The 24,919-nt window shown below is 42.6% G+C and overlaps 2 protein-coding genes across 3 annotated transcripts; one reads left to right on the top strand and one right to left on the bottom strand.

The window, feature by feature from the left end:
• On the top strand, positions 1–3,029 carry DUSP12 (dual specificity phosphatase 12). 2 transcript variants are annotated; one of them, XM_008631789.2, is made up of 4 exons: positions 1–199; positions 1,131–1,227; positions 1,617–1,803; positions 2,315–3,029. In XM_008631789.2, exons 1-4 carry the CDS (start codon positions 124–126, stop codon positions 2,474–2,476), a joined length of 522 nt encoding a protein of 173 aa, XP_008630011.1. In that variant the 5' UTR covers positions 1–123; the 3' UTR covers positions 2,477–3,029. The 2 variants fall into 2 exon arrangements, with proteins under 2 accessions (XP_008630011.1, XP_017587467.1); XM_017731978.1 differs by having other exon boundaries at positions 112–199; positions 1,075–1,227; positions 1,658–1,803.
• Positions 3,030–3,159: 130 nt separating this feature from the next.
• On the bottom strand, positions 3,160–24,846 carry ATP6V1A (ATPase H+ transporting V1 subunit A). Its single transcript, XM_008631788.2, has 15 exons — positions 24,685–24,846; positions 21,205–21,299; positions 19,404–19,532; positions 17,658–17,872; positions 16,800–16,937; positions 16,146–16,297; positions 15,168–15,330; positions 13,888–13,996; positions 12,957–13,079; positions 12,753–12,867; positions 11,579–11,642; positions 10,628–10,831; positions 8,640–8,734; positions 7,291–7,462; positions 3,160–5,433 (listed from the first exon to the last, which is right to left on the bottom strand). Exons 2-15 carry the CDS (start codon positions 21,284–21,286, stop codon positions 5,341–5,343), a joined length of 1,854 nt encoding a protein of 617 aa, XP_008630010.1. The 5' UTR covers positions 21,287–21,299; positions 24,685–24,846; the 3' UTR covers positions 3,160–5,340.
• Positions 24,847–24,919: the final 73 nt, after the last annotated feature.

The raw sequence follows: 24,919 nt of genomic DNA, 5'->3' as shown, positions 1-24,919 counted from the left end.
GCACAGTGAGTGCCCCGCCCGCGCCCCCCGCGCCCGCCCGGCGCCCCCCTCACGCCGCGCCCCTCTCGCCCCCGCCGCCGGGGGAACCCGGGCTTCCAGGGGCAGCTGAAGCTCTACGAGGCGATGGGCTGTGCCGTGGACACCAGCAGCGTCCTCTACAAGCGGTACCGCCTGGAGATGCTCAGCGAGAGGTTCTCTGGTGAGTGGGAGCATCGCGGATGCGCGGGGCGAAGCGCGGGGCAGTCTCCCAAGAGGGGAACAGGCTGTCCTGGAATGAACGCAGAAGGCCCTGTCAGAGGAGGTTGACTTCGAGTGTTGTCCTCAAAGCAGCTGAGCCTGGACTTGGCCAGGGCAAACATTCGCATTATACCGGCCCTAGAGAATCGCAGCTCATCAGTGGCAGAAAAATTGAGCCTTTGAGGTGCCTGGGAAATAAGATCTGTAAGGAGCTGCTCTCTTTAGCAAAGTGTAAAAAACCTAAAGGCCAATTTGATACTTTTTGTGATTTTTATGTCCCTGGCGAAGCAAACAACATTCTAGAAAATAGTCAATGTGATGAAAAAAATAACATGTAAAACTTGAGATAAAGTTGAAATTCAGGTAATGAAGTAAACTTTCATACTTCAATTTGCAAAAGATATGTGTGTGTATGTGTAATTTTATAATAAAATAATAATCTGTAGCTTTTCTTGCAAGATCTCAAGTGTTGCATACTCAGCGTGACAGTGCTGTCGCCCTTTATGTATCATTGTCCTTAGCAGTTCCCACTTGGAAGTTGGCTTTCTGTATTGTGGGCACTAAAGCATTGGCACTACTGTTCGGAAACCTCCTCTGCCTTTACTTTCTGTTGAAGTAAGAACATAAAGCAAAATACCATTATTTTACCATGTTTAAGGCCATAGTCTAGATCCCAGTTCATTGCATGAAGCAAATCCCAGTTTTAGGCGTAGCAGGATGAGGCTCTTTCTTTTTTAGCTTAATCTATTGGAATTGGTGAGGGAACAAATGAAAGGGAAGAAGGAGGCTCCTGCAGGCCATGACTGGGGCAGAGGCGCAGTCCTGTCTTGTTCCCAGGAATGCTGCGTGGCTGAGCTGATCTGATTCACAACATGGTCCTGACTCCTCTGCAGAACCTCAAGACTTGCCCCGAGAAGTCTTTGCAGTTGATCCTACCACTATATGTCAAACTTCGAACACAGAGGTTCTCTACAGATGCAGGAAATGCAGGTACTTTATATATTAGAAAAATGTATTTGTATGTATTGATAAAATACTTTATATTTCTCCTTAAAACGTCATTGTGAAATCAAATCAAGAGAAGAATATTCTGTGTAAATCAATGGGCATGTCATTGTTGTCAGGTCAGGGATGAGCTGTTGCCTAAGTTTCCATACTGTGTTTGCAAAAAGAAAAAAAAAAAAAAAAATTACAAAATATAAAACTTTTTGTTCCCTGGAGTGCTGCTTGTGAACCTTCTAGGCTAATCAAAAAATGTAGAACTTGTACTCCTGTTTAATTATTCAGAGGCCCATATCCCTATTTTCTATGGTCTGTAGATTTGCCCAGTTAAAAAAACTTTTGTTTTACTTCTTTTTTCCCTGTGTCCTGGAGGGCAGACGCGCTCTGTTCCGTAGCTCCAGCATTTTGTCCCACACAGAAGGGATCGGACCGACAGCCTTTGCCCACAAGAGGATAACAGACTCTGCACGGCTTTCTGGGAATGGCCAGGAAAAGTGCACCTCGTACTTCATTGAGCCCGTGCAGTGGATGGAGCCAGCCTTGCTCGGAGTAATGGAAGGACAGGTGAAGTGGAGCATGTGCTTTATTCTTTGGATTTTTGTGTTACTGTTTTGCAAAGGCAGAAAAAACTGTGTCTCTTCCCTAAAAGGAAAACCCCCACACAAGGGTGCTAGGCCTCCCAACCTTTCTGACTTGAATTTTGCAGCTTATGGGCACATTCTTAAATGTAAAATATTCTTTCACAAGGAAAGGAGCTGGTGCTCTGCTGGAGCTGACACCACCCGACAGGATGTTGGACAGGGTTTATCTGCTGTTTGGTTTTGTTATGAGGAAGGCTTGTGGGACTTCAAAAGCCTGTTGTGGTGGCTGACCAAGTCTTTCTGGACCCTGGTAAAACTGTCTTTGGAATCCCACTAGGTCCCAGCAGCTGCATTTCCACACCCTCCCTTCTGCCAGCACAGCTGCCTGCTACACCTCCGGGCTAAATGGCCCTCTCAGTTTAGCTTTTTGGCCTGTTTTTAACTAGATCCACATCAACACACGTCTCAGACTGAGTGCTGCGTTTTTCTTGCAGCTTCTGTGTCCCAAATGCACGTCAAAGCTGGGCTCCTTCAGCTGGAGGGGGGACCAGTGTTCCTGTGGCCGCTGGGTGACGCCAGCCTTCCAGATCCACAAAAGTCGAGTGGATGAAGTGAGGACGCTGCCAGTTGGTAACTTCCAAACTGCCAAAACCTGAACTCATCACTTCACTTGATGGATTTCTCAACATCCACTGAGAACTACTGACTAGTCCACGGTTGCCAGGAATGAGCTTGTGACTTCCACCCCTTTGTGAGTGGCAGAATTACTTGAACACCTTCAGCTTGTGGTATCTCTTAATATAGTCTATAAAATATCAGAACACTTCCTTCAGAGGTGTTACAGAGTGGTCAAATTTACAAAATGGGCCAAATGTGATGGCTTTAGTGTATTCTTAATTTATCTGTTGCTGTTTACGGGAGGTCTCAACTCCTTATTCAAAAGGAGTTGCTGTGGCCAGCAGTGCTGCTCAGCTTCTGACCCAAAGTGCCAAGTGCCCTAAAATGGTACAATGACAGTTGTTACATTAGCATGCATGGCAGCAAAAGGCAGACTTACACTGTTACTGTATTAAAAGTAATCCTAAGAATACCTGCTCTAAGAGTATTTACTACATTGTAACTCTTTCATGTAATCTGTGAGGAGACTGTGCAAGCTGTACTGGAATGGGAGAACTGAAGTAAAGAATCCATGCCAAATTACTGCCTACAGTTTTAAAGAAATCCTTAAACTGATGAAGTAATTTTTTTTAAAGCAAGCTGTGAGCTTTTGTGATGGATTGCTGTGTACACCACTGTGGCGTAGATTTGGTTTGACATAAGAAAACAGGACAGATAAAACCTAATTTAAATCAATTTTATTTTCATTGACTTGAACAATTTTTTTTAATTTATTTTTTTTTTTACACAATTTCCAGCAACATACATTATGAAATATACAAGATAAAGTAGGTGGTGGGGTTCTGCCCATCTTGTAATTCCTCCCACAGCTGTAGAAGGAAGACTTGCAGGACACAGTGAACATCAGAATCTCAACACTGAAAACAGACACAAAACAAAAAGGACAAAAATATATATGAAACTTTGAACTGGTCACACTTTAGGGCCAGGTACAGCACAATAAATATTAGAACTGCATTATCTTAGACATCTTCTGTAAAGTTTATAACATCCTCTATTTAAAGAGATAAGAACATCTGGTTTCTAGCATGAAATGCTACATTGTACAGTGGTGAAGGGTACGACTGATGAGCCCAGCAAGGGCTTGGATGGTGACTACTCATTCACACATGCTCGTTGATAAAATAAGCAGCATACACCAAAAGTTTAGTGAGCTGTAAACTTAAGCGTTCACTACCAGAATATCAGCTGGAGGAGCAGTTTCTTTTTGGGAGAACCAAAAATAGTCAATCCCTTTAAGTTTCAGCTGGGCTCTCCCCTGACAAACAGTGGGTTCATACCATAATGGAAGTGGCAGCATTTGGTCCGTAGCACAAGATCCCTTTGCATCACTACTGTTCAAAGCTGGCGCCGGTGGAAATACTTCAGTGCAGAATTAATGCTCACGTAGGCACGGTGTCACCAACACAGGTGCTGTCTCAGGACTAACAAAGCAGTAGATGGCAGCTGGAACCCAGCTGGGCACGGGATGCCACCTGACACAATCGAGAGGGAGAGACTGGAGAGGATGCCAGCATCTCTCTCTCTTGCACTCTGGAGCAATGGGATGAGTGCTGGGCTCGGGGAGTTTGACAGAAAGGCTGCGCTCTGCTCATTCCTCATCTCAGTCTAGTTTTGCCAATAAAAAAAACCCAAGAGACAGCAGTTTCAGCTGCTTGACAAGAGTGCTTCCAGAGCACAGAGCAGAGAAGACCAGAGCCACTGGTTTCTCTTGCACCGTAATCAACAAGGCAGGAGTAAATACATTTTGTACTCGTCAACCTTCCCCCATTCATCCCCCGCCCCCAGATGAACATCATACATTCCTCTTATACAAGAACTGGGGACCTTCTGTGCCACCACCCAACAGGCCATGTGAGCACAGGTGGAGGAAGAAGGCTAAGCACGTGTTTTCCTTTCCTTGGCATAACCTGGGCATTGCACTGAGGGCAACTGCACTGGCAGAGCACCACCAAGGAAGGACCACACTGGGGTCAGCACATGTGGCATCACTGTACCTTGCCAACCATGCCCTGCAGTACATGGCAGCAGTCACAAGCTTCACAAAGTAAAGCAGCTGAGTGTCAGGAAATTTTATGGGATGAATGGGAGCCAAGAAGGTAAAATTCTGCTGGAAGCTGAGCACCTATGGCTTTGATTTTAGCTGATGCTGAGTCCAACAGTCCTATCTGTATTAAGTAGGAAGATAAAACTGTATTTCTCCAGTGTACAAAATTATACCAGTCGCTTGTATGTGCTCATCTTCTAGTTAGTCCCTTCTTGGAGAGGACCAGAACTACCACATTTCAATAACCAAAAGACTCAGCTGAGAGACTCAGAAGTGACAGAGTAGTGAAGAATTTTTGGTTGTATCAACATCTCACCAGAATATGGTCAAAAATTCTGTTTGAGAACAGGGAGTTCTATGTCTGATAGTCACTTAGCAAAGTGCCAGGTGTAAATGCCCTTACCACTGCCAGCTCGCAATGTACCGCATGACTGCATGAAGACCTACACCGTCTCTGCCAGTGCAGCTCAACTGGTTACCCGAGGTGAAAGACTGGTTACCAGGAAAGCTGGGAGAGGAAAGGTGAAAATTTTCCCACCCTAGAAGTGTACAACAGCATTTCCTCACTCAGCCAGGCCCATTCACACATCACTCACCACTTCAGACACACAAAGCAATGCCAAATACAAACTAAGAGGAATGTTTTTTGTAAAGACACTCTCTGAGTATGAACAGGGGAAACATAGGGTTATTTATCAACTCAAGTACTGTTGCATCATTCTTGTAAGGTAGGGAAGCAGAGGAGCTGAGATGAGGAACTGAGAGGACAAACTGGAGTGGTCACAGAGGTCGAGTCTAGTCTTCCAGACTGCGAAATGCATTCTGCATATCCTCAAACAGCTGAGCATAGTCCGCCTTGATTTTTGTTTCACCATCTTTGACAGGGTCCTGAAACAATACAGCACACAAACAAATCCATCAGGAAAAGCCTTGGGTACTTAAAGTCAGCCCTGGTTTGCAACTGCTGTAACCTCTTGACCTTAGGATTGTAGCTCTGTCTTTGCATCCTGTCTCACCAACACCCACAGGGTTTAAATCTCATTCTCTTCCCACATTAGTGACCCAGGCAGAATGGGTACTGGGCAGAGAATTTTTTTTCATGAGCAGTGGTTACTGCACTGAAAAGCAACTGATTTGGAAAGCAATCAACAATACTGAGGGTCTTGGTTACTGGTGTATGATTCAAGAGCTGCAGTGATTAATACCAGCTGCTCTCCTCACACCAAATGCAGTGCATCCCCAGTAGGTGGAAGAGTTACTCTGCCATTACTCAGACGTTGTTTAGTTCAAATTAAAATGTATTGTGTAATCATAAAAAGCTCAAAAATATCTTTGTACAGCTTCATTTTCTGAGAATACTTTTCATGAAAGACAAAGGCAAAAAATGGAACTATCAGCTTTGCTCTGAGGCTGCAAGGTTTTCTCTGCAAGAAGCATTAACTGTCAGGCTGTGAAATCTGTTCAATGTCTTCACCATTCTCCTCTGAGTGCTAAGATCCTCTGGGTCAGTGCAACTCTTGGGAAACACAGAGGCCTTACATGTGTGGATGCACTACTTCTTACATTGTCTCTCCAAAGTACCCAGACCACAGGATGCAGGACATCTCAGTCCTCAGACCTGTCAGACTGTTACCTGGGGAATATAATTTTCCTTTCATAACTATTAGAGCTCCAGCTCCACTTAATGTATATTCACTCTCTGGATTCCCTTTTTCAGCCATGCTGTCCACTGCTCTGCTGTACTGCAGGTGCCTGCTGGTGGGCATGTGTTTGTAGGGAGTGTTTTAATTACCCTAGCTCTACATAACCAGCTCTCAAAGAAGTTCATGTCCCCAAGTGTATCTTCTTGTGTTCTTCATGCTTTGAGAATATATACCAGGAACCCACTTATTGCAGAAACAAGCCAGTACCCTGCAGGAACAGAATACATTGGCATGGCAGAACATTTAATTCTAAACTTATTTAATCCAACGGTACATGTTCTCCAAAGATTTGCAGTATTGACTTATATGAGTTTTAACAGAGCAAGCATTGTATTTCATAGAGGATATCAGCCAGGGTCACAGGTTACTACTGTCCTACCAGTAACTGCTATACCAGCATGCTCTGGATGAATTTTAGTGAAGCTGTACCCTAAAATGATGGCTACTGAAGTTACCCAGAGCAGGTGCTCCAATCCAATTGTTTTGTCTTTAGCCCATGTTAAAGGTACTCCTCCCTTCCTCTCCTCACTTCCAGCAGTCTCTTTTATATGACACACAGATATAAGCAGCCTGAAGTTTAAATCCAGGAAAAAGTGAATGATAGAAGTGTTAATCAAGCTATTTTAAACACAAGTTAAGGAAAGAAATGCTCCTGCAATATGTGACGTGTCCCATGTCTGGCTTCAGGCTGCTTCTCTCTGATAATAGTCTCCTTAGAAAATTTTATAGTATTTTTACATAATTTCATCACAAACCCCCCAAAGCAAACAGCAAAAAGGTGCTTGTACTATTACCATGACTATGTGTAAGAGACTGCTGAAGGTGGGGTTGCCAAGGCTGTGCAGTCAGCATCAACTGACTAGATTTCTGCACTGACCATTCCTGAGCTCACAAACCAATTCTTTACTGTATTCAAAATGATGGCAAAGAGTCTCTGTTCACAGACCTTTGGTCTAAAGCCTTTGGTCAACACTTGAGTCAGTCTTTCAGAGGCACTGGAAGCTCACAGGAAGCAGGACAACCCACTTCCTTACAAACATACCTTGAACTTCATGGAGGTAAGTCTGTAGAGGATTTCGCTCATGTTCTCTCGGATGATGGACCACGTGATCTTATTGTCACTCTGAGCTGTGGTTTCTACAGCACGGCGTGCCATGTCATAAAATGCAATCATGTTGGAAAGCATTCCCACTGTTTTATAGAAAGGGCAGAACCTGATGGAATAGAAGAGGACCAGTCAGGCATCTTAGAACAATTAACAGGATTCTCCCCTGGATTCTCCCCTGACAGAAAGAGTGCCAGCCTGCTTTACTCCAGGGGTTTTTAATATGTACTGCCCAAGGAGAGGGGCTGCCTCCAGTAGGTCCCACATTTTTAAACAGGCAAATCGTAGGCCAAGACAATCATCCTGAAGCTGATTGAAGCCGAGCTTTCTGAAGCAGTATCCAAACATTCAGGCAAAACAGGAGAGAACAGGAACCATTGCTTTACAAGTCTCACATTTCAATCTGTGCCAATGCTAACAAGTAAAGGAAAACAATGAGCAGCCAACAGAATTCCTCCTTCCTGTTTTGTCCATCAAGGGAGCAGGCTTCCTCCTAACAGCCTGGGATGACAGCTCTGAGAGTTTCTTTGCTCACAGGAAAGGGAGTTTCTCTATGACAAGAGCACTTCATATACAGTTCCATTTTTAATGGGTAGGTGAGTGCCATAAAAGATACCTCATTATTATTTATGTGCTACTTCCTGTGCTTCCTATAGCATACACACAGACCTGCCCCAGTAACCTGATCAAAGGTACACACTGTTACAAAATGATGGATGTCCACATTTTCAGTGATCAAGTACTCAAGACTTCCTGATCTACCTGGGCTGGGGGGGTGAGATGAAGTACAAAAAGGCCCCTTGTCAGGCTGTTAAAACACAAGGATAGCATGGAAAGAAGAAAAGCAGAGTTCACTGGGGAGAAAGAGACAGTAAGGGTTTTTTTGATGGATCAAACTTGCTCCAAAATCATGCAATAGTAACTGAAAGCAGATTCTTGCAGTCCCCTGTGTATTGATGGAATAAACAGGAAGACTTTGGATGTTGTCTGTGAAAATAAAGCAGTCCTGTCTTCCTCCTCAGATATGCTACTGCAGAAACACTGGCTAACAGAACAATAGAGGAGGACCTGTGAACCCCAAAGGGTTCTGCTTTCAGGAGGGGTCTGCATGTCTTGGGTAAGACAATGTGAATGCACTGTTCAAAGGGCTACCTAAACACAGTTCTTCCATTTCTTTATGGACAGTAACGTTAACTTCTGCCCTGGTCAGCTTCCACACAAAATAACTGTATCAATCCAGACTGCACAGGACTAAGAGGGCAGAATGGCCAGTCAGATCTCCTCACCTGTCATAAGGCGTGTAACCGTTCTGCTGCAAGAAGTCATCTTTTATCAGCTTGGCAACTTCCAAGGTAATTTTATCTGTTTCTGCCAAGGAAGCCTGGAAAAGTAAGGTAAACAGTTAGTTTAGTACTCAAGTCCATGAGGGCACAGTATTTCCTGGCCAAGAACAGCTATCTTTCAGTACCTGTCTTCTTCCCACCCTCATAAGACAGCATCAAGCAGAACTCTGTCTTTTGGGTATTTCTCACTCCCTACTATAGAACAGCCAATTTAACTGATTGCCAGATTAAGATGGGCCAAACAGTCAGTAAGTCTGCTTTAGGTCTATCTGATGATAAACAGTGGGAATGAAGTTCCCTTTAAGATCATGGAAAAGCCACCAGACACTGAAAATGCACATGGCTTTGCTGTGAGGTACATTGAAACATCACCCTCCTACATAAAGCAAATTCATTTTTACCTTCCTCAGTCCTTATGGAAGAAAGACTAAATCTCAGCATGCTAGATCAAGAAGGAAGGTACAGGAAGTAGCAGCCTGCACCGTGTGGCTTTTTCTGCCTGGCGTTGAAGAAAAGGAGTTGATGACAATGCCTGTCATACTCCACAGGACAGCCACAACCCTGTTGCACAGTGCTGCTCTCAGCACTGCAGGTCGCTCTTCTCCACCTTTATCATCTTTTTGCTAAAGTGGCCCCATTCAGCTTTAAGTACCCCAGCTTGCTTTCTGGACTGGAAGTTTGGACCTTCTTTCATGAGGAGACTAACAGAATTCAGAGCTAGAAAGAAAAAAATACCCTAACTACTTCCATGATTCCCCCTTTCTAAAGGTTTGTTGCCAAGCCCAGACAGACAGAAACTGTCAAAGATAACATCTCTGAGAAAAAAAAATCACCAGTTCTAGTAATTCCATCATGAAAATAATGCCTAGTCACAAGCACTGGCTTATCAATATCCCTTCCACACCAAGGAACCAATCCTACCCTGCTCTGTAAACCAGTCTTTTAGAATATGGGTTTGTAAATAGAGAACTGCAGAAGGTCCTATGACCCCACTTCCTTTTTTTCAAAGACATATCAAGAGAAGAGAGCTCTACTAGGCAAGATCTGATGAAAGGTCTCATCTTAGTTGGACTAGAGCATCAGTGAAGAGACAGAGCACCATGAGCAAACTTCCTTCAAATAACTGTACTTAATACATGTTACTACACACTACTACCAATCTGTAAATCACAATAGCTCATCTGAACATCATGGAATTAAATTACTGTCAAGTACGTGCCAGGAACCTGCCAATTATCGTATTTACAGTGCTAAGCTGAAACAGAGTTTTCACTAGGTCCTTTCTGAGAGCTTTCAATGGAAATTTTCCCGTCCAAGTTTAGCTTTCTCTTCAAAACACTGAAGTGAAAAAAGGAAATTAAAGAATGACTGCAAAATGGAGCCATATGTCACAAGTTTCCAAAGAAAAAACAGATAATCACAAGTTTTTAAAAAAAGCAGGCTTCACTTTGTTTCTACAGGCCAACTTGTAAATGCCAACACCTCTGTCCTGCAGCTGGCAACACGGTTTCTAATAAACTGTAACCCTTCATATGGCTTCAACAATAAAGATCAGTTTGCATAATTTCTCTACAAAGACTGCTTCCAATGGAATACTACTTTAAGTTGCAGCAAAGGGCATTTCAACAATACTAGAACACCAAAGTGAAGTTTAAAGCAAGCAGTAGATGTCCCACTATCTAATTCACATGAGAAAAGTAGCATCAAGCCAAGGTTTAGCAAATCTGAAAAACTATTTGTCATTAGAAGTCAAACAACATGTAAGAAAATTGGAAGAAAACACAGTTTGAGGTGAGAGTGTCTCACATCTCCCAGTGATCTTTTGTGTGCAATGCAGTATCCATCAGGTCTGCTCTAAGACATGATCAAAAGCCTGCACTAAGCATAAGGAAATGGAGGATGGCTCAATGACACCACATCTGGTTACTCACCTTCCCCACAAGCTGCACAATCTCTGCAAGGTCCTCTTCCTCCTGTAGGATCTCTTTGGCCTTTGTCCTCAGAGGGACAAATTCTGTGAAATGTTTGTCGTAGTACTCGTCCAGGGCTCGCGTGTATTTGCTGTAGCTGATCAGCCAGTTCACAGATGGGAAGTGCTTGCGCTGTGCCAGCTTCTTATCCAGGCCCCAGAAAACCTGCCAGAAGCCAGAAAGGTCAACCAGCTCTCCAAATTAAAAGTGAACTAAAATAATTGAAGGCAATAAAAAGAAAAAAAAATACAGAGAGCAAGTCGAGCAAGTTGAAGCTAATGCAGCATGGCAAAGGCTTCACAAATGGAAGCCTGGGAGCCTGTTAACTATAGCAGTGACATTCAAATAACACTTCTCAAATAATGATGCAACTTTTAAGCTGAGTTCTGATTTATTCAGCTTGAGACTGCTCATGAGGGAGCAGTCAGCCTTAGCAGTGTCAATACTGGAGTCTAAGTAAAGTGGAGACCAAATAGATGTAACTGCTTTTCCCAAAACTGCAAACAGTTGCAAGACATTCTTCTCCCAATCAGCTTCTCTGAGGGTTTTTTTGTGGTTTCGATGCACCTAGATTAAGAGTGATTTGCTTTCCATCTCAGCTGAGAACAGATACATTTGAAGTGCAGCTCAATGGGCAGCACTGAGGAAGCACACAGATATGGCTGAGCAGGCAGTGTTGGAAGGAATTGCTGCCCTTCTCTCCCCCTTCCAAAGGGAACTCAAACACATCAGTTTGCAACCATCTCACAAGGTCGCCTTTTACACTGCTAGAACATTTTCCAAAACGCCCTACAAAGCTGCCTGTGTCAAATCAAAGCTCTCTCACCCCAGCCACTGGCACAAATGTGCTGAAGCACAACCATCTGGAGTCTAACAAAGTGGACAGAAGAGCTGCAATGCTGTGGGACGTACCTGAACAATGCCCAGGGTAGCAGATGTGACAGGATCAGAGAAGTCGCCACCTGGGGGAGAGACACTGAGAAGGAAGAGATAGGGAAAACTTATCAGAGTTGCTTTCACAGTTCAAACTTAAGTACTGAACATATGACTGCACAGCTCAGTGACCCGAGAAACCAGAAAAGTCAATGTGATTTCAAGTAAATAACAGATTGCAATATGCTTGCAGAAAGTGCTTGATGCATACCCACACAGGGGTTATATCAAGCATACCATGAAATAGTTACATCAGTGACTGATTGACATATTAAGGTGTAATTTCAGTCACGTTAGCTTGAGATAGCAACTCCAGCTTGGATCACCAAACCTATCTCAATTGGAACAGATTCAGCAAGAGTACTGATAGAACATCATGAAAACACAGTGCTGTGATTTTACAAGAGACAATATCCCAATTTGAAATTTTGATATTCACCTATACAGTAGCTACTTCATTTGTGCTTGAAACTCCAATACATGCCTTCCCAGAGATAAAAAAACCAAAACAAACTTCCAATCTTGAAAGCAGAAAGCCCTTATGTATGTATGTTTTGAACAGCAGAAGTAAGTAGAGCAAAAAATGAACTCTGGGTGTTCTTGCAGATGCCAGAGGCTCTCCTGAAAGCATGGGGAATCCACTTTTCCCAGGGTATGATACACAAAGCAGTATGACCTAGGAGAATGCCTGTGGACAACACAGTTTTCATGGCACATCACAGCCTGAGATATGCTGCTCCATGGAATTCTACTCTATTTGAGCATGAGAGTCATGATTCATTATGCCCCCAAGTGCACACACTGCTGCTCTAACTGCCCTTTATTTCCTGCTCTGAGCATGCTTTGACACTTTTCAGAGAGAGCTCTAATAACATTCTTCCCTGAGCCACTTGATCCAATTGCTGCCAGTGCCTGTGATTCCACACCTCACAGAGCTACCTGTCCACATTCATTCCTTCTGCCCCCACGCACAATTTAGCAGCGCTTCTGGGAGAACAGAGACTAAGTATCTACCTACTCATTCCCATATTTTTAAGTTCTGCAGCTGCACAGAGCAACAAGACCTTTTTGTCTGAAAAATAGGTGCTGTGACATACAAAACCAGAGAGGAAGAACTGCAGTCAGCGCAGAGGCAGAACAATGCAACACTCACGCTCCAACAATGCTGACGCTGCCTTCCCTCTCAGGATTTCCCAGACACTTCACTCTCCCAGCTCGCTCATAGAAAGAGGCCAGACGGGCACCGAGGTAGGCTGGATAACCACTGTCTGCAAACACCAACACACAGAGATTCAGTCAAAGGCTCCAAGTTTGAAGGGCTGCATTGACAAGACTAGACTGAAGAAAGACTACTCACCAGCTGGCATTTCAGCCAGTCGCCCTGAGATTTCCCTGAGGGCCTCAGCCCATCGGGAAGTAGAGTCTGCCATCATACTGACATGGTAGCCCATATCCCGGAAATACTCGGACAGGGTGATTCCTGTAACAAAGACAACAACGTGCTGCAGTTCAGAAAGGAATCCTATGCTTATATGTTGTCAGAAAGATGCAAAGAAACCAAATTACTGGAGTTTACATTTTGATGGAAACAGACAATGGAAGTTACTCCTTCTTCCCGCTTTATGTCCCTGTTGTCTCTTTTTTTGCTGTTGCTGTTTATTTCTTCTCATTCTCCTCATTTCTGTTTATGAACCACTCTGACTCATCTTACATTCACATGTATTTCTTTGAAGAGACACTGCAATGTCACTGATGCCACTCTCTCCCTTACTGAAACCATGAACAAAGACTCTTCTTACTGTAAAATGTCTCCTTCCCTTTCAAACCACCAGAATACAAGGGTGAGAAAAGGTCATGTTTTATCTGAATTATCTGACAACTGTTCATAAAAAAAGAACTTTAAAAAGACCTTTAAGAGGCTGCAAAGGAAAGACTAGTCTGCCAACTCGGAGAATACTATTTCTGTCCATTAAGTGGCTGTACTTGTCAGCAAAAAGCTAGTCAAAACCAAAAGCTTACAGAATTAACACATGCAGAAATCCTACGTAAGTCCTGGCACAGTAGGTTCACCTTATAAACAAAATTTACTCAATATTCAGAAATGGCAATTATATGCAAGCAAGTCAGATTCAATTAAGATACAAAGACTTGGTGCAGGCAAGGTCTGAAAGAGTTCACTTCCGAAACTAAACAGGCTTCTTGGTACGGCCATCTCAGGAACTGAAAACAGTAGAGCATGATGGCTTGCTTTATACACACAGCTTCCTCTATCCTCTTGTAAATCTTACCAGTATAGATGGAGGCTGCTCTGGCAGCCACAGGCATGTTGGAAGTATTTGCTACCAGAGCTGTTCTCTTCATGATGCTTTCTACCTTGCCATCAACTTCCATTGTTAACTAAAATGCAAGAAAAAAAAAACCAAAAACCCAACAAATTGTAAGAGTAGCAAGGTTTTTTGTTAATATTTTTGTTGCTTGTTTTCTTTTACTGTTTTACTTGCCTTGTATGAGGATACTCTCCTCACAGCTATTCTACCAAGAGCAGAGATGAGACTCAAAACTTTAGGATATGTCGGTTTGTCTTTCAGACTGCACACAGCTTAACTCTTTAATGTACATGCTTCACCTCACCTTATCTTCAGCAACAGCCAAATCCCTGTTGATCCCATTCAAATAAGTAATGACAGATCCACTGCACAAGGAAGCACCTTATTCTCTCTCAGATTTCCAGGCTGAAAGAGCTAAAAATTCTTAGCCTCCTGTTATAAGTCCATCAGGAATCTGAGAGCTTTCTTCCCCCACCTACAACAAGCCAAGTTAGTATTTGACAGTTGGACATAAAACCACATTTATAACCTCAGTAAAGCCTCACAAGCACCTGAACAACAGAACGTACGCCCTGACATTTGTGTAGAATACTACTTATGAATACCCTGGGATTTATCTTCTTCAAGGCCACCTCAGCTTGACTTTCCCACCTTGTCACTGATCAACACACCCAAGCTTTTTAGCCCTTATTTCTGACAGTGAAGTTTGCACCTGCCAGTTCATACTACCAGACGCCAGCAAAACAACTTCACTAAAACATAGTAACAAGTACAAAGATTGGTAAATCTGTTGCTTGGTTGTTATTGTTTTATTAACAAGGTATTTTCTACTTCATTCTGAAGTTATTCCAAAGCTTAACGTGTCAAGCTAATACCTGGTAACTGTTATCACCACCCTGCAACTTGTAAATGGATGCTGCATTTTCTATGCGTGGTCAAGTTAGAGACATGACCAGTCACAGGTAAGATGATTACAACTGTGCTAAATTGCTCTCTGGCATTCATTCTGGCTTTATTTTAAACAACTTAGGAGGTACACCCTAAACTTGTCCAGATGTTTATTGAGGGGCCACTGAAATAATTCTTGAACAAGCCAAAAGGGATTTTTGCCAGAACTTCAAGGGAGGCAAGATGATCTTTTGAAGTCACTCTACCAACATGATATTTTACTCAGTTACAATACCAGTACAATAGCAAGTCTTCCCAGGAAGGTTTACTCTCCATGAAATCTCCATACTAACCTCAGGGAAATCTCTCAGTACTTCAGACATTTCATTTCCTCGTTCTCCACAGCCTACATAAATGATGACATCACTGTTGGAGTACTTTGAAAGAGACTGTGAGATCACAGTCTTTCCACAACCAAATGCCCCAGGAATCGCTGTTGTACCCCCTTGTACACACCTGAGTAAAGAGAAAGGACTCTGATTTGCAAGGAACTAAAAAACAGCTCTTTCCCATCTTAGAATATATTTTCCACTAGAACTCCCTCATCAAAAGCAGAATGACAGGAGTTACATTCAGTGTTCTGGGTGAGAAGCACAGAGGTATTTCACTAAATCAAAAAATTGAGGGATTAAATCATCCTTTTCTTCTCCTGTCCCTGAAGTACATGACTTATGCTGACATAACAGCATGACTTTTGGGCTTGAAACATAGCAGTTTTCACAGTTGGAAGCAGCGATGGAATGCAAATGCTAAGAAAAGGACAACTGTATTTAGCTGTGTATTATAGAATAAGCAGCACAGTCTTTTAGGACCAAAATAACTGAATTCAGTGTCTTAGAAGTTAGCTGCTTAAATGAGCAGTTTGTGTCACAGTTAAGTGCAACAGTTTTCCTAAGTGGCAACCTCAAAATCATTGGAAACTACACATCCTCAAGACCATGGAAAGATAGCCTACTCATGCATTAAAATGAAGATAGCCAGCTTGAAAGTTCTAGCCTTTCTGCAGTTGTGACATGGTTAAGTTTATGCATGTCCAGTCTTTTCTAAATTAATGCACTTGAACAGTTTTGCTAAACTTCCTTCTTCCACCAGTGGATTCACCTGCCAAATAAAGCAACATGAGAAATTCAGCTGAATGTTTTTTGAGATTACCCTGTGACACACAGTGAAAGCTTACCCTTAAAAAAACCTAAGGCTCTAAGGCCTCCTGCCTCTGCTTCCCCATAAGAGAGAGAGTTCTCACACAGTAGAAAATAAAAGGAAGTACTTACGGGAAGAGGGCATCCAGGACTCGTTGGCCAGTTAATAAAGGATGATTGGCTGGCAGCTTCTCGGTAACAGGACGGACTTGACGTACAGGCCAGACCTGCACCATAGTGAACTTCTCCTTCACACCTTCAAACTCCAGCTCTAACACAACATCCTAACAGACAGCACCAGACATGAGAAGTAAGCAAACAGTTGCACATTGGACCAGGACACGAATTCTCATTTTAACTACTCTGTACAGGCCTTTGACAACACCACAGAGCTCTTAGAACCTCAACATGCAATCATCACCTCCCGAGGGATGGCTCTTTCCCGTATTTACAATCCCACTGGGGGGGAAACAGTGCAAGATACAGCCTATATTCAAAACATGCATTTGAAGAGCAACTGAATTTACATATTCATAAGATACTGTAGATCCCCACAGAGGTCAGCAAACATGGCATAGTGAAGTGCCATTGGGAAGCCATATACATAAAAAGTAGCTGCCCAAGAGAATAATGCAATCCCTGCAGGCAGGGTAGCAGAAGTGATCATTAACTCAGACACCTTGTTGCATGAAGCATGTTAGTTGGCCTCATGCAGAACAGAAAGAGTATATCAACCTTATAAAAGAGACATGGAATATACCAGCAACTGCTGCTTGGGAGACTTACTGAAGTGTCATAGTTTCCTGGAGGAGCAATGTATGTAACTGTACCCCTATTCCGTGGGGGCAGCATGATTTTGTGTTTGATCAGGGAGTTTTCATTCACCACACCATAAATATCTCCACCAGTGATGTGGCTGCCAATCTAAAATCAGAACAGGTCTGTTAGTCATAAATTTTAAAAAAGAACCTTGAAAAACTGTAAAAAATACTACAGCTATTAAGTCTAGCACTGTGATTACCCCTTTTATAAGCGCCTTGTTACAGCACAGAAGCCATTTACATAACTCATTACTCCAACAGCATTGCTAGCAACACTACCTGTGCTCAAGTGCTTTTCAAGGCTCAGACAGGAGCAATTACTGACAGACAGGAGGAATTTTCCTTGGTTTTTTTCCACCTCTCAGCCTAATGTGCTAAGAAGAGAAAGGATAGCATATGCTAACCTGCAGGATTGGAAAAAAGATGCTGCAAAGGGCTAAAGCCATGACATTTTCCAGCTCTAAGGCTATCTTCACCATTTGCAAAATGTGTGCTGCAGTCATTCTTTTTGCTCAGGTAACACCTGCTCCTGCTAATGCTTACTGCAATTCCACAAGTTTCTTTATGGTTTGGTAAATACATTACAACTCTGAAAACTTCTCATATGCAGCAGCAACACACAGTAAGTCACATCGAGTAAATTCTGGTGATCCCCTTCCAGTCTCATACATCACTATGACCTCCTAGCACTCCTTTTTTTGCAGACTTCAATAAATGCAGCATTTACCCCATGTCCCAGCAGTCACAGCCTTAGCACACTGCTCCAGTCCTAAGCTCTGGGGGTAGAGGAGCAAGAGGGGAAGACAGGCTTGTCAGAACCTACCCGCAGACTTTTGGAAGGTGTGAAGTCCCATTTGACATCTCGGCTCAAAGCTGACACATTGACACCTCTAGGGATATAAATACTTTTAGTCAGAGTGCTGATGTCCGAGAGAGGTCTCTGGATACCATCAAAAATAGCTCCCATAATGCCAGGCCCCAATTCCACTGATAGGGGCTTCCCAGTACGGAGCACAGGATCTCCTACAGAGACACCAGCTAAAGATTTGCTGAGGAAAAGTTCATCCAGAAGAAGGAAAAGAAACTGGGCAGAAGTCATCAGGTTCACAACATCATACCCTCAAACCCCTTTTCTGACTTTAAGGTAATACTATTACTATGTTACACATCACCATTTGAGAAGCATACAGGCTTTATACTAAATTCTGAATTTGCCCAAGCAGCAAAGTTCACCATCCTCCAGAGAGGGAAAGTAGTGACAAATACTCTTCTTTACGATCATTTGTTCAAGTCAACTGTTGTTGGCAACTAATATGGATGAGCTCACTGGAGTGACAGGCAGTGAGATGACAAAACATCACACATTTCTTACATCTCCAAACCTAGAAAACAGATTAGGCTCCTAAAGTCAGATAATATTACGAAATACGGAATTTTTCACTTCAGAATTTGTTCAGAGATCACAACTGTTTTGATCTCGAGCCTTGCACAGCTTTTTTCAACAGCAGCCTAATTTTAAAAGGAGTTTGTCTAAGACTTATGTCTAAGCACTACTGCCCTCCCCTCTTGTACCAAGTTGTCAGGTCTGTGCTCTACCTAAGCTCCAAAGATGCACAATGGACTTCTCTCTGCAAAGGGCCAGCACCTTGGCAGAAGAGCCTGCTAGAATACAAAAGAAACCTCCAAAACTTATACAAAACTCAAGAGATTAAATACAAGTTGATTTGAGAGAGGCCTATGACTGAGCTTCCTCTCAACAGGAAATTAAAAGTAAACTACACTCAAACTTGTTCCATGTACTGATGGAAAGTTACTCGATACTGTAACAATGATGCCATCTAAAATGATAAATTATTAGAGACAGGACCTAGTCTGTCTGGACAGGACCTAGTCTGGGCCTAGTTTACCAGCAAGCTCCTCAGAACCAAGGTCTGGGAGCCAGCACAGCCTTTTTCCTAGGCTCTACAGATACACACAACCCCCTTGGCAGAGGGGAAAGAGGCCTGGCTTCAAGTTTTATGACTTCTTTTCTGACATTCTCTCATATATATGTAATACAAAATATATTTTAAGTTGCCTAGATTTTAGAATACATGCTGCATCATAGCTGGACCAAGATGCTGTAAGCCCACTGCAGAAGTAAAAGTACAATCTATTACGCTTGGCAAAATACTCTGCCCAGAAAGAAGGCATCCTGCCCACTTTGCATTTCTTATTTAAGTGTTATACAAGCACAGCTAGCAAAAGCAAAGAAAAAGATGCTACAAATATTGCTTAGTTTTGCCATTTATGATTGACATTTGTCAAGTGCTTTAACAAAGATGCATTAAAATGCACTCAAATTCTAAGGTACACATTTGGTTTCCAGTTAAGAAAGGTCTCCTTGCTACACAGCCACACAAGGTAAGGTTCACCTCTAAGCCATCAAAATTTACAAAACACATGCAGAACAGATGTGCTGCCAGAACCCAAAGTATCGAGGGCTTATTTCCATCATCTTCACCCTAATCACCACTGTGTTTTGGACTGTGTGGTCTGGCAGGCCCAGAGGGAGCAGTGAAAAGGATACATGTTTCTTCATACACCTGGACAGTTGCCAGATCACCTTCCAGCCGGATGATCTCCCCCACCAGCTCACTGTGTCCTACTCGTACCAGCTCGTACATGGCAGCACCTGCCATGTTGCAGGCCGTGACCACTGCAAAAGATGGGCACAGAGGTGAGTATTTTCCCTGCAGCTCAGGAAATTTGCTCATCACCAGTTAGTAAGAACTGCACAGCATGAACCTGGTATCCACCCATACACACTTTCTTGACTTCACAAAAGGATGCCACAACTCCTAGTATTTCTACTTTCAAAGTCAAAAGAATAAGTTTTCCTACAGTTTTCACTCTGTCCTTTATGCAGAATAAGAGAACACTATGAGAATGTAGTAATTCACAAGACAATTCATGCCATAATTCCTCTTATCTATCTTGACAGATTGTAAATGTTGAGGGTGTGAGATGCCGTCAACTTTGATAAACAAGTTATATAGGCACTTCTCCCTTGCAGTGAGCTGGGCCACCCTCCCATCTGACTAAATTGAAACACACAAGAAAATGGCAAAACTTGCCTGATGCCTGGTAGTTACATAAACCTGTGGTTGGGGGCCAGCATTTTCAAGTCACTCAGACTTCTGTTTACCTTGGTAGCATCTGGATGCTGACAAACATGGATAGATCAAGCAAAGGCACCTGCTAAAGGCAGTACATCTCCTTGCATCTAAAATGATGCCTAGAAAGCTTTTAAGAAAACACTATTTTTTGCTACATTTTGTAGAAAAGTGATGCCTATCTTAGAGCACTTAAATTAACTTTCAACAGATGAAGACTGTTGTACAGCATGTTTTGGGCCTGAAACTTCCTGCTGCTTTGAGTTAGATTTCAGTAGGTCCTATATGAGGTCCTAGCTGCTTTAGAACAAAATTTATTATGTCTTGTATATTATGATATCACTAATGCACACAGGATTCACATATTTACACAAAAACACATTTTCCATTTCTTGGAAAAGAAAGCTGTGTCAGTTTAACATTGTTTCTAAGTACTACTTCTGCAGTTCAGGAATTTGCAGTTAAAAAACCTGTGTCGATTCAGGCAGACACAAGCCAAGGGAATTTCTTATTCATCAAGTATGTTGCATTAACAAAAATACTCGTTAATCTTCTGTTCTCACATTCCCATCCTCTCCTTCAGCTCTTGAAGAGAATGCAGGAGGGAGCAGAAAAGCCAGTAGAGTCTGCATGTATTCAAAAGCTGTTCCTATCAGAGCCTGAACTATTTCAGCTGATAAAGATGAAGGAAGAGTCCTCCTTCTCCCAGCTGCACTCCCACCACATTCTGCCACCTTGCCTGACTCCTGTGGCTCCTTGCTGAGCTCCCCCAGCCCACTGCAGTAACACAGAACATCCTGACACTGACAGGGACTGAGTATTTCAGAAATCAGAGGGGCAAACTTCCTTTGAGAATGGACTATATATTTCACACCCTTTTGAAGAAACTTAGTACACTGGGCCGGCAGATTTCCAACCAAGGGCCTTTACCTCATACAGAAAGGTTACCTTTTGTTTTATTATTGTTGTTATTATTCAACTGCCTGCTTCTGCTCATCATATTTTTAAAAAAGATTAATTAATAGTAACAAGTTTTTAGCAGTTTAATAGTTTATCAAACTGAAAGTCAGTGATCCTTCTTAAAGTCCCCCCCAAAAAAAGATAAGAAAAAGCACCAGCCAGAGCTCTTTTATACTTCTCTGCTTCCAGCGAAGAAGATTAACGAGATCCTAGATAAAACAAAATTTATGATTTCCTTTACAAAATAATACCTACCAGGTCCTGAGACTCCATAAACATAGCCAACAAACGCCTCTCTGTCCTCATCACGGATTTTGGGGAGTTTGGAAAAGTCCATTTTGCCTGTTCAACTGTACAAAAGGAAGAAATAAGCGTCAGTCCTGAAGAACACACGTGTAGTAAGTTCCTCCTCTTCCTCCCCTCTTCTCTCTTCTTGTTTCCAGTTACAAATGATTCTGAACTCGTAGCCTGAAGCACCTTAACCACACTGATTTTAAAGCTGTAAAAAGTTAAAAAGTAACTGATTTAAACAGACAAAAGATCTGGGATTCCTTATTGCAGAAACACAGGGGTAGAACATCATAATATGCTCCACAGAACAGAATGCTACTGAATGAAAAAATGCAGGGCAACAATGCCCTAACACTGCTGCACTGTTTTTAAGCTTGGTAACAGGATATTTAAACAACAGAAAATCTTTTTTGTCTTCCACATCTCATTACCCTCCTTCAAAAGATGGAGTTCTCCATGATTCTGAGTGAGCAAGATGATGGGCCTGCTTTACTGCCACCAGTCTATAAAATGCAATACTACAAATATTAATTGAGCAAATTCAATTTTTGCTACCTTAAGCTGCTGAATATCACAGTGTTTAGAGGAGGAAACATACATTTTCAAAAGCACCAGCACACAAACACGTGAGTGCTTTCTGTGCGTCTCACAGCTACATATTACGCAGTCTTTGCTCTCAGTGAAACCCACGGAGCATCACAGAAGAATTGTGCTGAATAATGGCCAAAGTCCCCAAGTTGCAACAGTTAAACAACAGGCTGTCATCTCTTGCCAGTAACTGTTTAGTGAATCTAAACAACTGGCACTGGAAAAGCAGTTTTATCAACAGACTTCCTCCATCCATGTTTGTCCTGTGGCCGACAGTTGGGCTGCCCTGCTTCCAGCGTAGATCAGAGGATTTAGTGGGTTTGCTTTGTGAGCCCTTATCATGCTGTGTGTTACCTTGGAAACAGATGGGTGTTAGAGAACTGTAAGGCCACTCTCTTCCCATTTCTCCTGTACTGACACACTTAGGACACAGCACTGGTGAAAGGTGCACTATGGCAGCCCCAACATAGAACCCTCCTGTGCTAATCAACAGCAAGGCCCCTGGTTTGGTGACATGAACTGGGACGCATCTGCTGACACTCAAATCCAGTCTTTGGAAGAAGCCTAATCTAACCCAGCATCTTCCACAAGGCAGCAAATACAAAGGCATACCCAGGCTTAAAAACCTGCCCCGTGGACAATAAGCAAGGCAACAACTACATTGCCACCCTTTCCAGCACAATTGAGGGATACGTTTTTGCCTGTTCTTTGGGAGCAGTAGCTGACATCTGCTATTCTTGAAATCCTAGAACTGTTCTCCAGCTTTTTAATACAACAATACAAGTCCTCTGCTCCTCAGCCTCCTTACTGATCTCTAAGTTTTAAATTGGTGGCACTGCTCCATAAGAAAAAGATCTCCCACGATTCCAAACCCCTATTCATCCTGAAGGAATAGCTTCTTCCAGGCTCCATGTCTCTCTGGAGTGTACTGTCTATCATGGCTGCCACTGATTTATTCCACAGCAGCCACCACAACAGTTGATCATGGCTCAGTCACCAGCAGCCTGGAGCAGACCTGCTAACTGGTCTTGAGACCAAAGGCTAAGCCAGATATCCTTTCGATCCCTCTACCCTCCACAGCCATAGGTTATCTTTCACACTGCCTGTTGTTTAGACCCAGAAGACAATTCTAATTTCACTGGTTTTTTCTCAAATGCCTCCTCTGACAAATGGCAGAGGGGAGGTCCTCACAAAGCAATCTGCAGTTCCTGAGCAGCTGGTATGAGCTGGTTCTGATCTGACTAACACAACTATCTCATCTTTTTTGCTTTTAACAACTAAAACATTGCAAAACTCAAACACAATTACTGTTCACACCGAAAGAAGAAGCTGTTCTTATAAATCCAAATTAAACATTTACTTCAACATACCATACAGAACAATGTCCAGTGTCCTACTACCAAAATCTTCTATAGAAGCACAGTAGAGAGTTAAAACACATTCTCATAACTGTATTACTGACACAGCCTGGCAATTAGACAATGTCCCACATGAAAGAGTCAAATTACAAAGGCAAGGAAAAACAGGAACACTGGGCCAGTTTTAAATTAACTTTTCTTCACAATCAAAACCTGCTTGAAGTGTCTGTTTATCTTTTAGAGAGGCAAGTAAGAACCTCAGAACAGCCATTCTGCAGTTAAATGGCAACATCCTGACAGCCAGCACCTGCTTCTCTTGTTCCTGTGGCTGCTCTGCTCTCTCTCTCTTCCTACAGCCACCTTTCCAAATTACTGGCCAAGCCAAGTAAAAAAGCAGGGGATTCCTCCACTAGACCACCTAGCAACACACGAATGAACCCTGTCTTTACCATGATCTCTAGCATCTGCACCAACAGCTTTTAAACACATACCTATCAACTATTTCAGGTGTAGAAGATGTGAATTCTTCCTCACCTTTGTTTTACCTCCACTATATGTCTAAACTACAGTCTACACAAAGCCAGTGCCCACCCAGCCAGGCTGACCTCTTTTTTAAGGGGCTACACATCTTTTAACATTGAATACAAATTAGAAAAAAACCCAAAAAGCTGTTATTTATCTCTGCATCATTTTCTTGTGGTTGTATACTAGCACTACAGATTTTCAATTTATATGGAAAAGTCCTTGAGGGCCAAAATGCTGCCTTACGTTTCTACCCAGTTAGACATTTTCATTGCCAGTACTCACAGAAAATGAAATTCCCTAAAGCATGAACTTACCCCAGAAGCCATGGTAGCTGACCATTTTAAAAATCTATGGAGCCCGTAAGGCCTTTGAAAGGCCTATTGCCAACACAGGATATTAGGCACTATATGCAATCCCTCCTATAAAAGTCCACTAGCACACCTATGTAGGATATTAGCTTAATTTTTATTCCCTTATGACTAAAGATTCATCTTTTATCCTTTACAATTTATATCTTCCTTATCTAAAACAGTTCACCAATTGATTTCAAACGTGCTCCTAAGCTCTAGCAGTCATATTCTGATTAATATTGCCAGAAATCAAAATATTAATTGCAGCAGAGCCTTCTCTGACTAAAAGGTGATTCATTCCACTAATTTTAAAGTCCTAATTAAACAAGAAAGAGCCCATAACCCGAGCTTTCTCTCTTGGTTTCTCCCCAGCACAGTAATCTGGTTACACAGTAGCCCCAAAAATGTGACTGCCCTGCTCTCGATGTTGGAGAAACCCATTTTCTATCACGGTTTCTGGGTTTTGCATCAAACATTTGATCAGACCCAGTATTTAGATGATGAACTGCCTTAACATAAAGATCTTTTAAGAATTCAGACTCGGGTGAGATTTTTAGAAGGAGCCTTCTTGCAGCAAGGAAGAAAATCCATGACAATTTTATCACATAAACACAGATCCTTACCTTATTTTGCAGAAGCAGGGAGTAACAAAAATCCCCAGGCCTGATTCAGAAGCTAGAATTCAGCAGTTAAGCATCACCACTTGCGAAATAATTGTCCTTCTAGTGCCCCTACACAGAGGGATGAGAAAGCCTGCTGCAGAAGGGAAAGAAATTTCTGACACACAGCAGAGGCATAACCACCTGACTTGATGAGTCATCAGTCTCTCCCTCTCTCTCCCACCAGCACCGAGGAATG

Source organism: Corvus brachyrhynchos, unplaced genomic scaffold (assembly GCF_000691975.1).
Source record: "Corvus brachyrhynchos isolate BGI_N302 unplaced genomic scaffold, ASM69197v1 scaffold3, whole genome shotgun sequence".
NCBI lineage: Eukaryota > Metazoa > Chordata > Aves > Passeriformes > Corvidae > Corvus > Corvus brachyrhynchos.
Note: the sequence above shows the minus strand (reverse complement) of the source record. Positions and strands in the feature narration are given on the sequence as shown.